A 17,604-nucleotide genomic window follows, 5' to 3' on the forward strand; every position below is an offset into this window, starting at 1 on the left:
TAAGGCATGTTTTGGCTGATTTTTCATTTTTACTTTTCCTTTTACATCCCCAATTTAGGTTAACTATTATGTAACATGATTTTTAGCCTCCCCACCCCTCTCTTCTCATCCTAAAGAAGGTGGCCAAGTCCAAGATTTTATAGTTTTTACAGTAGCATTTTATTTTGCTCAGAATTGAGAAAGATGGCCAACACAACAAACAAAAACTAAAAGGACCCTGAGCTTTCCTCCACTAACGAAAATAAAGGTTCTCACTTCTCCATTCAGCTACTACGTACATGTAGTAAAACACACAGAGCACATCTACTCCCAGTTTCCCTGTTATGTGGCCCTGCGTGACATAAACTCACACACCCACACACATTGATTGCAGACAGGGGAGTCTGCAAAAACACTTCAGGTCCCACACAAAACACTATCACACGACACATGTCCTAAGACTAGGGTCGTGACATACGTGATAGTAAGACTACAGTCTTGCTTCTATTTTGTGATATTTTGAAAAGTTCAGATATAATAGTTTGTGAAGTTTTTAGCACAAAGTATTTACTTGGCAGCATGTTTTGGTGAAAAATATGACAGACCTTTAAAAAACATGTGCATATAATAAAACCCAGATGTTGAATTGAAATACCATATTCTTTCCACTTGTGTTCAAATGTCTTCTTAAGAAATCACAAACTCCACAGATGTGGCAACAGCAGCAGCAGCTCCTGTGTTGTGTGAAATTTAAACTGTTTTTGTGATGATAGATTTACTGTAGTACTGTTCCACAATGACGCTAATATCTTAGAATCTGATCATTGCATCGACTTGGGTTAAATCTGGCCAAATTGATGTTTGCACAACATGTTTAAGGACCTTTTAACGTTCTTGTAAGACCTTTCTACCGTTTCTTTATGTCACAACAGACCAGATACCTGCGTGACAAAAACAACATCTGCGATGGAGGCCTGTCAATGTCACAACTGATGTGACAAAAACCCCTGTTGTGTCAGAGAGCTGAGGATGAAGAAATGTAAACGTGTGAACAGCGGGAGCTGCTGGAGGTGCCTTTCAGGTGACGTCTATATTTTTTAAAACTTAGTCTCACTCGTACACTATGTTTACATTTTGGAAGCATATTTAAGAATACTTTGAAGTTGCTGTGGGAGGTATTGACACGTAGTCACAGCTGCATAAGCGAGTGTACCCCCTGGTGGCTCTCTGTGTCAAGAACCACAGTGAAACAGTTCGATTTTCTATTGCTCATTACTTTGCAGGGTCTTTGAAAGACCGGTGATGATTGAACTTATTTCCCACCAGTCGGCCCTCAAAATTCTACAAAAAATGCTGAAATTAGCTACTTTTGAATGTATTAAAATGTTGAATATTAGCTGTAGAATCAGTGGAGCAGCTGCTCTCCTGGTTCAGTTATCAGTTATTCTGAGGAAATTCAGGCAGATTTAAATATAACTATATATAATCATGTCTTAATTAGTGTAGATTTATTAGGATCACTCTTTTAATCATCAGATGGAAATCTACTGTCTTATGCTGGGTCTAAGCACAGATAGGCCAGCAGAGGGCGTGCTTGCTTAGGCATTGGAGTTCGCCCAGGTGGATGTAAACATTGCTCACAAAGTACAGTTAATAACATCTAAAAAAAAGAAAAGGTGAATGCAAATGAAAACGATCCCTGGAACTTGATGTAAACATCCAGGGGGCTGAGGTCAACTGAAAGGTTACCAGTGTCCATTATGGTCAACCCGACGCTGTGGTGATGTCACCAAGCAGGGAAGGGAAGCTGTTTGTTCACAAGGAGGGTTAGAAGGTACTGCTCTGTCGAGCTAGGATGTAATCCTTTCTGTTGTTCCTCTTAGGTTTGAGGAGAACATAGAGGACGATGGAGGCCACCACAACGAAACAGGAAACAGCAACGGCAGCTACAACCACCCACGTGGAGGAGGAGTCTGCAAGGAGCGGAGGAGAGGAAAAAAACGAAAGTCAACGACTGGTGCTTGTCCAACAGAGAAATCAGTCTTGATAGTAGATATATTAAAACAAAGATCTGACGGTTTTCTACATTCAGACAGGACCTTTACATTCCACCCTCCTTATAATAGGGTGTGGTCCACCACACCTCCATCCCCCCTTTCTGCAACAGCCCTCGTTACAGGTTTGCAGCCCCCTTTGAGGCTAAAAACCACAATTTCACAGAACTGAAGAAGCCCCTTGGATGAGAGGTGAAACGTCTTCAACAAACCTACTTCGTCCAGTTGCCCTCGATGTAACTATTTTTGGGTTAAATGACCTGGATGACTAAGAACCTGCACAGACATTTAAGCTATTTTACTCTAGCTTTGGCTAGTTTTCTACTTAGGTTAGATTTAGCGTCTGTGCTACATTTCTAAGTTATCTACATTTTGCCTCTCAGCTAACTTTAAACAGTTGTTTAGAGCTTCTATATATCTGCTATGTCACGCTGTAGCTACATTGGGGCTAACTTTCAATTTCTAACTATTCACTGTGATATTTTAACCGAACAACAAATGTGTTTTAATGAAGCTGTTTTGTTAATTAATGCTCCTATTTGGGCATTAATAACTGGGTAGGCACAAACATTATAAGGTTTTTACTTTACTATGTTTTACTTTACTTTGCTCTACTTTTGTTTGCTTTACTTTACTATGTTTAACTCTACTTTGCTTTACATTTCTTTAATTTACAATGCTTTGCTTCACTTTACTATGTTTTACTTGCTTTGCCCTACTTTGCTGTACTTAAGTTTGCTTTAGTTTACTTTGCTTTGGTTTACATTACTTTAATTTAATTTGCTTAACTTTAATGTACTTTGCTTTGCTTTACTTTCCTTTACATTGCTTTGCTTCAGTTTACTATGTTTTACTTTGCTTTGGCTTACTTTACTTTGCTGTACTTTAGTTTGCTTTACTTTGCTTTGGTTTACTTTAATGTACTTTGCTTTGGTTTAATGTACTTTACTTTGCTCTATTTTAGTTTGCTTTACTTTACTTTACTGGCGCTTTGGCCCAGAGGCAATGTCTCTGTCATTGGTGTGGAACCCCAGAGTTCACCTCCTGGGCAAGTTCGAATCCCGGTTAGGGCGGTTGGTACGGTGCCCCCGTGACCCAGTATCGGATAAGCGGATGAAAATGGATGGATACTTTGCTCTGGTTTACATTACTTTAATTTATTTTAATGTATTTTATTATGCTTTACTTTCATGTACTTTGCTTTAATGCACATTACTTTGGTTTACTGTACTATGTTTTACTTTGCTTTGCTGTACTTCAGTTTGCTTAAGTTTACTTTGCTTTGGTTTACATTACTTTAATTGTATTTGCTTTACTTAATGTACTTTGCTTTGCTTTACTTTTACTATGTTTTACTTTGCTTTGGTTTACTTAGTTTACTTTACTGTGCTTTGCTCTCCTCTACTTTAATGCACTTGACTTTGCTTTACTTTAATGTACTTTGCTTTGGTTTACATAACTTTAATTTACTAAAGTAAAGTAAAACATAGTAAAGTAAAGAGGAGGAAACCACAGTTAAGTAAAGCAAAGCAATGTAAAGTGAAGTAAACCGATGCAAAGTTCATTAAAGTAAAGCAAAGTAAAGTACTAGTTATGTAAACCAGAGCACTTTAATTTGCTTTACTTTAATGTACTTAACTATGTTCTAGTTTACTTTGCTCTATTTTACTTTGCTGTACTTTACTTTGGTTTACTTTGCTGTACATTAACGTACTTTAGTTTGCTTTACTTCACTTTACATTGCTTTACTTTAATGTACTTTACTATGTTTCACTTTACTTTGCTGTACTTTAGTTTGCTTTACTTAACTGTGCTTTGCTCCTCTTTACTATGTTTTACTTTGCTTTGGTTTACATTACTTTATTGTACTTTGCTTTACTAAAGCAAAGCAATGTAAAGTACATTAAAGTAATGTAAACAAAAGTAAAGCAAACTAAAGTACAGCAAAGTAAAATAGAGCAAAGTAAACTAGAACATAGTTAAGTACATTAAAGTAAAGCAAATTAAAGTGCTCTGGTTTACATTACTTTAATTTATTTTAATGTACTTTAATTTGCTTTACTTTAATGTACTTTACTATGTTTTACTTTACTTTGCTGTACTTTAGTTTGCTTTACTTTGCTTTGGTTTACATTACTTGATTTTGCTTTACTTTAATGTACTTTACTATGTTTCACTTTACTTTGCTGTACTTTAGTTTGCTTTACTTTTGTTTACATTACTTTAATGTACTTTACATTGCTTTGCTTTAGTAAAGCAAAGTACAATAAAGTAATGTAAACCAAAGCAAAGTAAAGCAAACTAAAGTACAGCAAAGTAAACCAGAGCAAAGTAAAGTGAAACATAGTTAAGTACATTAAAGTAAAGCAAATTAAAGTGCTCTGGTTTACATTACTAGTACTTTAATTTGCTTTACTTTAATGTACTTTGCTTTGGTTTACTTTACTTTACTATGTTTTACTTTATTTTGCTGTACTTTAGTTTGCTTTACTTTGGTTTACATTACTTTAATGTACTTTGCTTTACTTTACATTGCTTTGCTTTACTATGTTTTACTTTACTTTGCTGTACTTTAGTTTGCTTTACTTTGGTTTACATTACTTTAATTTACTTTGCTTTACTTTGCTTTGGTTTACATTACTTTAATGTACTTTGCTTTACTTTAGTAAAGCAAAGCAAAGTAAAGCTAAGTAAACCAAAGCAAAGTAAAGCAAACTAAAGTACAGCAAAATAAAGTAAAACATAGTAAAGTAAAGTAAACCAAAGCAAAGTACATTAAAGTAAAGCAAATTAAAGTGCTCTGGTTTACATTACTTTAATTTATTTTAATGTACTTTAATTTGCTTTACTTTAATGTACTTTGCTTTGGTTTACTTAACTTTACATTGCTTTACTTTAATGTACTTTACTATGTTTTACTTTACTTTGCTGTACTTTAGTTTGCTTTACTTTGCTTTGGTTTACTTAGCTTTACTTTGCTTTGCTTTACTAAAGTAAAGCAAAGTAAAGTAAAACATAGTAAAGTACATTAAAGTAAAGCAATGTAAAGTTAAGTAAACCAAAGCAAAGTACATTAAAATAAATTAAAGTAATGTAAACCAGAGCACTTTAATTTTGCTTTACTTTAATGTACTTTGCTTTGGTTTACTTTACTTTACTATGTTTTACTTTATTTTGCTGTACTTTAGTTTGCTTTACTTTGGTTTACATTACTTTAATGTACTTTGCTTTACTTTAGTAAAGCAAAGCAAAGTAAAGCTAAGTAAACCAAAGCAAAGTACATTAAAATAAATTAAAGTAATGTAAACCAGAGCACTTTAATTTTGCTTTACTTTAATGTACTTTGCTTTGCTTTACTTTAACATTGCTTTGGTTTACTTTGCTGTACTTTAAATTATTTTACTTTACTTTGCTTTACTTTGGTTTACATTACTTTAATTTACTTTGCTTTACTTTGCTTTGGTTTACATTACTTTAATGTACTTTGCTTTACTATGTTTTACTTTACTTTGCTTTACTAAAGTAAAGCAAAGTAAAGTAATGTAAACCAAAGCACAGTTAAGTAAAGTAAAGTGAAGTAAACCAAAGCAAAATACATTAAAGTAAATTAAAGTAATGTAAACCAGAGCACTTTAATGTACTTAACTATGTTTCACTTTACTTTGCTCTATTTTACTTTGCTTTACTTTAACGTACTTTAATTTGATTTATTTTAATTCATTTATTTTAATTTGATTTAATTTGATTTTAATTTCATTTACTTTGGTTTACTTTACATTGCTTTACTATGTTTTACTTTAGTTTGCTTTACTTTGTGTTGGTTTACATTACTTTAATGTACTTTGCGTTACTATGTTTTACTTTAGTTTGGTTTACTTTGTGTTGGTTTACATTACTTTAATGTACTTTGCTCTACTATGTTTTACTTTAGTTTGGTTTACTTTGTGTTGGTTTACATTACTTTACTTTACTTTGCTTTGGTTTACTTCACTTTACATTGCTTTGCTTTACTTTGCTGTACTTTAATTTATTTTAATGTACTTTGCTTTTTTCTACTTTACTTTGCTTTACGTTAGTAAAGCAAAGTAAAGCTAAGTAAACCAAAGCAAAGTACATTAAAATAAATTAAAGTAATGTAAACCAAAGCACAGTGAAGTAAAGCAAAGTAAAGCAAACTAAAGTACAGCAAAGTAAACCAAAGCAATGTAAAGTAAACCAAAGTAAAGTAAAACATAGTAAAGTACATGAAAGTACATTAAATTAAAGTACAGAAAAGTAAAGCTAAGTAAACCAAAGCACAGTGAAGTAAAGCAAAGTAAAGCTAAGTAAACCAAAGCAAAGTAAAGTAATGTAAACCAACACAAAGAAAAGCAAACTAAAGTAAAACATAGTAGAGCAAAGTACATTAAAGTAAAGCAAAGTAAATTAAAGTAATGTAAACCAAAGCAAAGTAAAGTAAAACATAGTAAAGTACATGAAAGTACATTAAATTAAAGTACAGAAAAGTAAAGCTAAGTAAACCAAAGCACAGTTAAGTAAAGCAAAGTAAAGTAGAGCAAAGCAAAGTACATTAAAGTAAAGCAAATTAAATTAAAGTCATGTAAACCAGAGCACTTTACTTTTAAAGCAAATACTTTAAAATACTATATTATTAATATTTTAAATACTTTAAAGAATAGTTAAGTACATTACAGTTAAGCAAATTAAAGTACATACTTTAATTTGCTTTACGTTAATGTACTTAACTATGTTTCACTTTACCTTGCTCTATTTTACTTTGCTGTACTTTAGTTTGCTTTACTTTACTTTGGTTTACATTACTATGTTTTGCTTTACTTTAATGTACTTCACTTGATCAAATCTAGGACATAATACATATGCTTCAATAAACTTACCTTCCAGCTGAAGCTGTGCTGCTACTTCCTGTCTGCCACCTTGGTTCTGAGCAACACATTTGACTTCTGTTCCCCGGTCTTCTCCCGTCACTCTGACAATAAGAAGCCTCAGTTGAACCTGGCAGAGCCCTGGCACTTTGGTCACGCTGGAAAGTGTCATGTATGACAATCGTATCATTACAGTTTCACATATTAGTTTACTTAAAAAAAAAAAAAAAGAATCCGCATTACCTCCTTCCCCCCTGCAGGGCTCGCTCATCCAGGTACGACAGCTCCACTGGTTGGCCTTTTATGAGCCAAGTGACCATAGTAGAGTCGGCCATTTCGCATTCGGTGAGCACATCACAGTACAGCACCACTCCTGACCCTAACAATGTTGATGTATGAATTACATTCAATATTAATGTTATCAACAGTTGATGTCTTGTAAGTACCAGGATCACTCACCGGGGGCACTTTGAAAAAGGGTTCCATTCAGTGGTGAAATAATAACAGGGGGTTTAAATACTGCAACAGAGACGACAACAATTGATGCATAATAAATACATTTGATTAGAATGTCAACATTTAAGAGTGTTTTTTTTTTGTCTACACAAAAACTCACTGCTAGGTGTAGTGTCGATTAGCTCAGGGTCAGAGGTCACAGAGGGGTCGGACATGGTTGTCAGTTCTGGGTCTGAACCTGACAGAGAGAGATTTAAAGATACTAATCCTCAAAAACAAGTACTGAAAGTAAGTGATAAGAACAAAACTTTTGACACACTGTTACACAATCACGTGATGGTGTTTACTCTCCCGCACTACAATTGATGAGAAAATTAGCTTCTTTTTTTTTACAGTTTAGATGATGTGATTTCTTTATTTGGCCAGTAGAGGGCAAAACAAGCTAACTTATTGCTCTAGGTCGGGCATGGACAAACACTTGGCCACAATTGGTCCTAAAATTGAACGGGGCGGGTCAGGAGCAGATAGATGGAGCGTTCGTGTGCACTAAGATAAATGACATGTATAATGGCTAAAATGCTAAAATGCTTTTAGCCTTTTCTATGCCATCTATATTGCAGGGAAAAGGCAGACTATAATCATAATACAAACCAATTATATAATTACAAAGCTGAACAGGCCACATTCGGCCCCCAGGCCTTAGTTTGCCTATTCCCTCCTAGGTGAACAATGCCACAATTAAAAAAAAAAAACTAAATTAATTTTTAAATAAATTTAAAAAATATTTAATAACATTTTATAATTCTCTATTAGATTGTTTGTTCTGTCTAAAACATTATTCTTTTAATCCGTGCAACATGAATATCAACACTTTAGCCAAGAGCTGATTGAACACTTTCACATCTCCAGTAATATACACTAGCGTAGCTCCTACCTTCAACCTGCAGCAGAATGACCCTGCTGACTTTGTAGAGCCGATCGTTGATGAGCACTGTTAGCTGGCAGGTGTAAACTCCTGCGTCCGATCTCTTCACCCCAGGAATCATCAGGTTTCCTCTGTGTCTGCCAAATGAGCCACCTCCAGATGTGGAATTCTGGGAGGGAAAAAAAGTAGTACATGACCCGTGTCACTCAGACTGATGTACACTGTACACTGACGTGGCTGTCGGTTCAGCTGTGGTGTGTAATATTTGGATGTCACACTGGCGACACCCTGTGTGCATCTATACATACATTATGAAAGTAAAAGTCAAGGAAAAACAAACATTTAGCTACTTTTTAAGTTGTCTGTTCTCCCACACCAGTGTCCATAGAGAAAATCATCATTTTTTTTTGTCAGAGCACTAAAATAGTTGTTGACTCTCTGCTGTCTCCGTCACCCAGTATAAAGGTCTCTAACTATTTTAAGACCTTGAAATTAAAATGACTGTGTTTGGATTAATCACTACATTTACATTTGACCACATGAGGAAGCAGTGGACCAGTCAACACATGACATCAAATCCATGTTTTTTTCTATTGGATTTTGTACATGACAATAAGCAGTTTGCTTTGCTACCACACAGAGTGGTAAATAAATAAACAGATGAAAATTATAAATTAAAAAATTGTAAATTTATAATAATTACCATACAATTGTATAGCATTATCTGTTAAAGTCGTAATAATATTATATAATATCATGATATTTTGAAACATTTAAGATTGAAGTATTCACATGCAGGGAAGTAAAAAAAAATCCTCTAACCTTATACCAGTGTATGACTTCATCTGTGCTGTTGAAGTGACTCACTGAGGGACACCTAAATGACAGTGTCTCCCCCACAGTGGCTGAAATTGGATATGACAGTTTGTCCACGCCCACAGAGCTGGACTCGTACACCTGCAGAGTAATACTGCCACGGATGCAGTAGCTTTCATTTCTGTGAATATAAAAGACACAGGAAAGGTTTTTTATTTTTTTTTTAATTAATTATATCTTAAGGTTTTCCACTAAATAAGAAACCGGGGTGTCAAACATACAGCCCGCGGGCCAAAATCGGTCCGCTAGGGTGTTCAATCCGGCCCACTTGATGAATTTCAACAATACACTATAAAAAATAAATAAAAATATAAAAAGACCCAAACTTCATCTTCAGGATATTTTTTAAAGTTATATTTCACTAAATATGGATAAAAAATAATACATATACAATATACTTGTACTTCTTTGCATGAAAACAAAGATGAAAACATGGACTTATTGTTAGTTATTGTTATGATTGTACTGGTCCGGCCCACTTGGCATCTAATTATGTTGTATGTGGCCCATGAACCGAAATAAAATAAACAATATTGGCTAATTTGCTGCGATTTCTAGATATCATGTGGGTACATTTTGTTTTACCATCTTATTTGACGTGTACTTCAGTGTACTCCAGATGTACTTGTTTACCTGTAAGTGCAGATGTATTCTCCGGAGTCTGAAGCCTGAGCTGGGAGGAGCCACAGCTCTCTGTTTCGCTGTAGCACACGCCCGCTGCTCGGGTAGGCCGCGCCCTCCGTCCCGTTGTCTTTGGTGATGAGGTACACCGCGGCCGGAGGGGCGATGTCCCGCGCCGTGAGCGTGCTCCTGAACAACGGAAAGGAGAGGATGACGGCTTCACCCTCCACCCTGAACAGCTCCACCTCTGGCTCTGCAACGTAGCAGTCGCCTGGGAGGGAAAACACAAGATATGCTGTTTTACTGTGACAAGACAGAGTATTACTACAGTACTGTCACTCTGTGTGTAAAACCTCACCTCTCATAGGCAGCGCAGGCGGAGGAGGAAGCCAGGAGGGTCGTCCAGTAACGTGATGAGCTATGAGCACAGCATACACGAGAGTCCAGAGGACCATGATGACAGTCTGCAGGAGCACGTCAATCTGGGTCTCGGAGTCAAACGACACACTGGCCTGTGTGACACAAGAGCAGTAGACACTGAAATACAACTGCTGCGGCTGCTGTCAACACTAAGTCTTGACACCTCTAAAAGCTGCCAGTGTTTTGTTGACATTCAGCTGGAATTTTCAGGCCTTTTAAACTAAACCGTAAACAGTTGCGTCACTGGTCACGCCCCCTCCCTGTCATTAACTTCAACCGGTGGGGTTCACAGGTGAGTCATATTCCCCACAGAATATGACTCAATAATTATAATAACAGCAATAAGAAAAGGATGAAATGATATAATGTCCAATACCATCCATGCCATTGATAAACATTTGGTGTTTTAGTACTCAGAAAGTACCTAAAATACCTAAACCTAAAATATATTGTTTTTTACACTTCTGCTTCTGGGCTTGTTATCACATGATCAGCTGACCACAGACACACGCGCGCAAGTGCGCGCACACACACGCAAGTGATTCCTTTTTCCCTGATGACATTTCTCTCTCAGAGTTTCGTCAAAGTGCGATTCCATTCATAAATATGCAGGGGCGGGGTTGAGTCATAACAACGCGGTGATTTCTGCATGTGGTATAATTAAATTAATACTGGGAAAAAAAACGTTACTTTAAAATAAAGTTACTTTAAATTTAATCGCGCAGTAAAAACAAAAAGAAAGAACTGATTTAGTGTAAACTAAACAAAGACACTGTGATACAAGGACGACAAAGTAACATTTGAATATTTAAAAATATATATAACTATGATCTGTTACATCAATAAGATAACTAAAAATGTTGATTCAAAATATGAAATATGTATATAACTATCTATATACAGTACTACAATATTTAGGCCATATTTAATATAGTACCATGTACACAAATCACAAGCAAACATATGGAATGTGAATCCAAACCACATGGTCTGACAAACCATGTACTGCATAAAGTATTACTAAACCAGCTATAATTTACACAAATGATGAAACACAGTTTTAAATCAACTGTGAAACTTCTAAATGTATGCATTTAATACTTTATGTAAATATATTTTAATTTATTTATTATACTATTTTACAATACTATTGTTAGTACAGTATGTTTCCATGTACTTATTTTGGACTAAGGTAATGAACAATAACATCTTAGTTTCAATAGAAAAAATATGAAAATATACACATATTTCAAATTTGATTTTAGTTAATATTTCAATATGTGTATATACACTTTTATATGTACACATACATACATACATATATGTATATTATTTATAAACAAATCTGAAGAAAAATCTTAAAGCTATGTCTTATATAATTACTCTGACTGTAACTGTACTTTTACTATTGTTTTATTATTTATAACTATGTATTATTATTTATGTATTTTTGTATTTTGTATGTTTACTGTAGCTGACTGCTAAATGCATTGCAATGTAATGTAATATTCTACAAGTATATGTCCATAGCTGTGTGCTGTGTGTAAATGTAAACGGTATGTCAAATTATTTGTCTGTGTACAATAACATATTTACTTCATACGTAAAGTGGTAACGTGATTCCATATATTATGCTGTTATGTGTATACACAGTACTACTACAACCACAAACTGTACACAGCGATCATTTTTTAAATTGACCTCATTTTTCTTATCTTATCTAATATGTAAATAAAAATGAAAAACAAACACGAGGTTGCATGTACAAAGGTGAAATGTACTCACGGAAGTGTGCAGGTACTGGTCAGGTCAGGACAGGTCAGGGCTGGTCAGCAGTAGGCTGCAGAGACGTTTGCTCAGGTCCTGTTGGCCTCAGTGGGAACACTGCACTGTCTTTTCTACATTCCCACCCTTTGGGTGGAAATTTCACAGGTTTCCCAATGTAACGCAGCGTCCTGTACAGCTCACCACTCGTGTATGATGTGTATTCTGACTCCTCCTACAAACACACACACACACACACACACACACAAATACTCATAGATACTGTACTGCTATACAAATCCTCCTGTCAGGCATTTCCCTTCTTAAATATCCCCCTAAGTTCAATCTTTAGAAAAAAAACAAACAAATCTGTTTACGGCTGTCGTTCCTCTGACATCAGTCGGCCTCTTGCGTCAGTGGTGGACATCTCTCTGTTTAAGTTCAAACACACACATAAACACACAGACACAAAGAAATAATCAATAGGGGGCTTTTCAGACCACCCGCACTTTAAACCTATGCAGCGTTCTCTCCTGTTGATCTAAAGCAGGATTTCAAATTTGAAAAACATCTGGGATTTTCAAACTCAAATAGGAAGTATTTGCCAATCATATAAAACTGCACTGCAATGAACAGTAAAGGGGCAAACCATTAATAAATTGCACCAATAACATTGGTAAAACAATCACATACGGTGTGTACTTGTCTGTTCTCCAACTCAGCTCCAGGAAAGGGGAATGTGCGGCGACTCCACCGACACAGGAAAGAGCAGGAATAACATGGGATCCAATGGAGGTTTTTGAAGCACAGGAACAGGAGCAGCCACAGACACAGACCTATTGGTCCACCTCTCTATGACATTGTGACACTAGAACTGTCACAACTCAACTTGGTGACATAAATTCCATTCACAGCAGGAACCAGTATGAAATAACTTTCCGGCGTGTTTAAATCTTCTAACCTGGAACACCTCTGATGACATGGACAGCAGGTGGCTTCTCAGAATATTATATCATAAAATCGTTGTGTTAGCAGCAGATATGCTGTTAACAGGCTACCTCCATTAGGCGCAAAGCATGTGATATCTCTGGGAATAAAACCCAGGATTCATTGCTCTTTGCTTCAGAGGCAGGCGTGCTAACCGCTATAGAACAATATGTTTGGTTTCAATAGCTTGTACAAAGGGCTCCTCCTTCTTACAGTGAGAGATAACAAAAACGACATTTTCACACATTATTCATCTTTTCAATAATAATGACATTTTCGACTGAGACGCTGGCTAACAGCTCTCCACATTTGTCAAAATGAAGGAGTAGCACAGATTACTCGACAAGTGACAGTATCCGAGTTGTACCTCAGGATTAGTAAATACCACATAAGATTAACGTTATTAACATTATAATGAAATGTCAAACTCTCCCGAATGTCCTCAAGGCAGGACGTGAGGGAACACATGTTCATCAGAGCAGGTGACATCCGACGTTCCTGTTGGAGGAAAACCAGAAATGAATTCCAACTCCAAAGAAACCACAAACCTCCTCTTTAACTGAAGAGTTAGGTTTCTAGATTCTTCATCGTCTTACATTCTGCTGGATACAAAGTATTCTCTCATCAAATCATTTGACCTCTGGTGTGGTTAAAACAAACAAATAAAAAGGGTCAAGCTTTCCCAAAGGTAACATGGGCTTTTGTTATGTTTTGTTAATTGAGTCTGTTGTAAACAAACAAACAAACAAAATTCCAACAGCAAATAGCTAAAAACAAACAAAAAAACTCATGTCTTTTATAATTAGAATTTTCAACTTTAATTAAAGAAAAATGCCTCAAGGAAAATACATGACTTTCTGTCATACACAGAGAAGACATAAGTTAGAGAGAAGCATGACAGAAACAGCAGAGGGAAAAAATATATATTTATATATATATGTGTGTGTGTGGCCTCACGTTCAAATTGTTTGCTGAAGCACGTGTCACGTCAAAACCTGAACTGAACAAACCTGTGTTCTTCGTTATTATTGGTCTGTGTGTTAGTGTGACTTAAAGACAAAAACTAAATCGAAAAATCAGACGATGCGAATGAAGACGCGTGAAGTTTAAAAAAAACCACGGCTGCAGTAAACATCTCCGTCTAATGTGAACAGGAAAGTACAGGAATAGTAGTAATAAAACTACAGTGAATTCTCTTGACTAGGCCTAAAAACTGTCCAAGTTTGTTTTTTGTACGTCATACATTAGCTGAACACGGCTCTATTGGCAGTTCTTCTGAATGACACAGGAAGCATTTCCCGTTGAAATAACAACGACTTACGTATGCACGGTGCAGGTTTACGATGAACCTTATCCATTTGCATTGAAGAGACGCCATGTTTTAAAGGCGGGAAACTGATGCATAACCTTAAAAGAGGACTTCTGGTGAGACGGGCGTTGGTGAACAGGACCGCAGATAATTAGAACATCATAAATTATTACATCATTAATAACAATATTTGATTCGTTATTCATCAAATCCTTGATGTGTTAATACACAACACCGAACAGACCTCAAAAAACACATCACTGGGGTCCTGACAGCTTCTCTGTACATGAAGGCGTGCCCAAACACTGCCTGATCAAAAAAAAAAAAAAACAACAAACAAACAAAAAAAAAAAAAAAAAAAAAAAACAAACAAACAAAAAAAAAAAACAAAGAAAAAAAATCAGGAAAGTTGTGACCCAGTTCACGTTAGATAGTTTTTTTTCACATATACAGAAAACTTAAATAATAAAAAATTAAAAACAACAGAAAGGCTGTCTGTGGACTGAGGCGTTCTGCTCCACCTTTTCTGTTTTATGACACGTTATTACAGTAACACTGAAATCCTAAAGTCCGTGAGAGTTTAACTAGTCCTCGTGTCCTCCTTGAACATTTCCTCAGATTCTGGAAATGACCTTTTGACCTAACATGGATTTGTCGCGGAGGCTGTAAAAATCGTAACATCTAGAATTAACCACTTGTGACTAAGATACAAAGCAAAACAGAAAACATCATCTCATGCCTTTGGACCAGCACACAGTTATATAGTCTTTCTACATTCTCGACACCAAGTGCATTCATAAAAAATAAAAAAAAATACAGATTAAAAAAAAAAAAAATGACATGATGTGAAAATGAGATGATTGATAGAAACGAAAAAAAGAACATCCCCTCCTGGGCAGAAACACAGACTGCCTCAAACACATTCTTGCATTTCGGCCTTGAAAATACTTGCCAGAACTGAACTTACATGATCACACACAAACCTTAGATCTGTCCTTTTTCTCCAAAAATTCAAATGTCTTTTTAAATGGAAAAAGAAAAGTTGGAATTTGAGAATACATAATCTGAAATCCGGTGTAATAGATCAAGTCTGCATAGCAAAAGGAGGGACGTGAGTCTAATTTGGCATCTAGAATATGGACAGACTTGTACTTCCTGATTTAAGCCAAGGCTACTGAAAAGCTTAAACCTTCCTTTTTGTAGGTGCACAACACAGTCTGGAATCTGAAACAACCAGGCAAACATGAACTTCCAGCACCAGAAGCTTTGACAACAAATTCTCGACTGTTATTGTAACAAGTGGTGAGCAGCGAACTTTAAATGTTGTTTCTTGCTCATGGGATTGAGCGACGACTTAATCGGAGACACTGTCCGTATGTCTTTCCAAAAAAGTTTTCCCTTTGGTGTGAATGCACCTAAATGCATTGTTTTAACATTGGTAGTATTACTCGCCACCCACTTTGGCACGCCCCCTGCAGGAACTACCTTAAAATGCCGGGCTAACCTAACAACATATCTTCGCAGATTCATCATGACACTGTCAATTAATATTTTGTCATTTGATTTTTTTGGGGGGGAAAAAACGACAGTCATAAAACACACTAACGACTGCATCCATTTTCTTAACATTTTTTTTCCACCCCTGTTATTTCACATCAACCTCTAATAAAAACACCCTTACTGTTTTGCCCCCTATAGGTTAATTTGCCAATTAGTAAAACAAACACTTTCAGGAAGCGTAACTTAATTGTACATAGACACTATTTTTTTCTTTTTTTTTAAATTTGATAACTTTTTATTCTGGACCACAGCCACTGTCTTCTCAAAAACACAGGCAAACGGTAAACTACGGTTGTGTGGTTTTTTAAAAAAAAAAAAAAGTCGAACTTAAAAGTAACGTTGAACTTCACATAGTTACACTAATTTCCAAGGAATAGTTAGTTATATTTCAGGAAAATACAATTCTGACTCCATCATCATCGTCTTCAACATCACGTTCTCTCTCTCTCTCTCGCTTTCTCTCTCTCTGTCATTGTCTACACTTGTTTCAGCCTTCAGTTCAATCCTGTTTTAACCACTGACTTACAGCAAAACCTTAAGCATTAACCCCTGACCACGTCACACATTCTGCCTTCAATCGAATGTCTCCAACTAGACCCAGTTAGTCAGCAGTGATTGGACCAAACATAAAAACAATTACACCCGCGCACACACACACACACCGGCACACACCACGTTAGCATTGATACAGACTCCAGCCGTGTCGACTTGTCGTAGGGAGCTAAGTAAAAAGGCCCAGGGAAAGAATGTTCAGTCTGAGGAGTTCTTTGACCAAGAGGCAGACCTGCAGAAGGTAGTAGAAGTAGAAGTAATATAGTGGTACCAGTACTTGTAGTAGTAGCTGAAGGTTTGTGATCAGCTCAGGAAACAATGCCGAGGTGAGACATCTATCCAACTTCAAACAGAAGAGCACCAAGAAAGAAAACGGGGGAAATGAAAGAACAATATTTCCCCCGATTCTTTCTTGAATTCACATTTTTTTTCTTTCTTCCACACAATAATTACCTACAGATTTTGGACATATACTTATGATGTCACATCCTGGAGGCAACGCAGGTTCAGAGAAGAAGGCGAAGCTGCTGTTTGTCGGTCAGTCCAAAGAAAGTGGTCGTCGCGGTTTTTGGTCGTCGAAGTGCTGACAAGAGGTTGACAGCGGGTTCTGGGATCCAGTGTTAGTGAGGGTGGAGGACAAGGAGTAGTATGATGATGATGAGGAGGAGGAAGAAAGAGGAGCAGGACGAGGGTGTTGGACTTCTACCAGCTGAGCAGGTTGCTTCGACCCAGAGTCATGAAATACACCTGACTGGAGCCTCCAGAGCGAACGGAGGCGAAGAACACCTGAGGAGGAACCACAGAGTGAGGGTTTACCGCTGGGTCTGATCACATTCCTACCTAATGTCCTTCAGGCGATGGGTTTGACTTTTTTTTTAAGGTGTGGTTGTGTGCTAAGCTAATTCAAATGTCAGAAATGATTTCGGAGCTCAGGGCAAAATTTACCATTAAAACCTAAATAATTGTGCTTAATAATTCTGCTTACGATGTCACTGACCTACGGTGTTTCGTGGTTACATTGCCATCTACCATAAATTTAATAAGAAAGTCTTATTCCATCTGTCGATGTACTGCATCAAAACAATTTTCACACGGGAACTAGCTGGCAAGCGGACGAATACGTTGTCTCGCGGAGCTATATGTGGAAGATTGTGCTACATTCTTCAGTTTGTGTTGTTTTGTGGGAACTGTTTGCCCTTCATTATGGCTCCCAGGCAT

At 36.3% G+C, this 17,604-nt stretch overlaps 2 protein-coding genes across 22 annotated transcripts in view; both read right to left on the reverse strand.

The window, feature by feature from the left end:
• Nucleotides 1-135: 135 nt before the first annotated feature.
• Nucleotides 136-13,480, reverse strand: LOC103391610 (interleukin-1 receptor type 2). The gene is made up of 10 exons (XM_025063943.1): nucleotides 12,000-13,480; nucleotides 10,153-10,306; nucleotides 9,807-10,065; nucleotides 9,120-9,294; nucleotides 8,307-8,466; nucleotides 7,533-7,610; nucleotides 7,376-7,435; nucleotides 7,160-7,295; nucleotides 6,929-7,074; nucleotides 136-1,952 (listed from the first exon to the last, which is right to left on the reverse strand). The coding sequence occupies exons 2-10, from the start codon at nucleotides 10,247-10,249 to the stop codon at nucleotides 1,807-1,809; spliced, it is 1,257 nt and encodes a 418-aa protein (XP_024919711.1). The 5' UTR covers nucleotides 10,250-10,306; nucleotides 12,000-13,480; the 3' UTR covers nucleotides 136-1,806.
• Nucleotides 13,481-13,759: 279 nt separating this feature from the next.
• The window catches only part of LOC103391611 (mitogen-activated protein kinase kinase kinase kinase 4), a 76,528-nt gene continuing 72,683 nt past the window's right edge, over nucleotides 13,760-17,604 (reverse strand). For all 21 annotated transcript variants that reach the window (XM_025063931.1, XM_025063942.1, XM_025063940.1 and 18 more), the window contains one exon: nucleotides 13,760-17,172. In XM_025063931.1, coding sequence (XP_024919699.1) covers nucleotides 17,089-17,172 — 84 coding nt within the window. In that variant the 3' untranslated portion in view covers nucleotides 13,760-17,088. The remainder of the gene's footprint in view (nucleotides 17,173-17,604) is intronic.

This window comes from Cynoglossus semilaevis, chromosome 16, assembly GCF_000523025.1.
Source record: "Cynoglossus semilaevis isolate Cse_v1.0 chromosome 16, Cse_v1.0, whole genome shotgun sequence".
In the NCBI taxonomy this organism is placed as follows: domain Eukaryota; kingdom Metazoa; phylum Chordata; class Actinopteri; order Pleuronectiformes; family Cynoglossidae; genus Cynoglossus; species Cynoglossus semilaevis.

Excerpts from the sequence above, each read along its gene's own strand:
- LOC103391610 (XM_025063943.1), bottom strand. The coding sequence starts at position 10,249 with ATGGTCCTCTGGACTCTCGTGTATGCTGTGCTCATAGCTCATCACGTT. Across the intron at positions 8,467-9,119 it reads AAGTCATACACTGGTATAAG|AATTCCACATCTGGAGGTGG; the intron begins GTTAGAGGATTT and ends TTTCCCTCCCAG. Across the intron at positions 7,296-7,375 it reads CCTTTTTCAAAGTGCCCCCG|GGTCAGGAGTGGTGCTGTAC; the intron begins GTGAGTGATCCT and ends CAACATTGTTAG.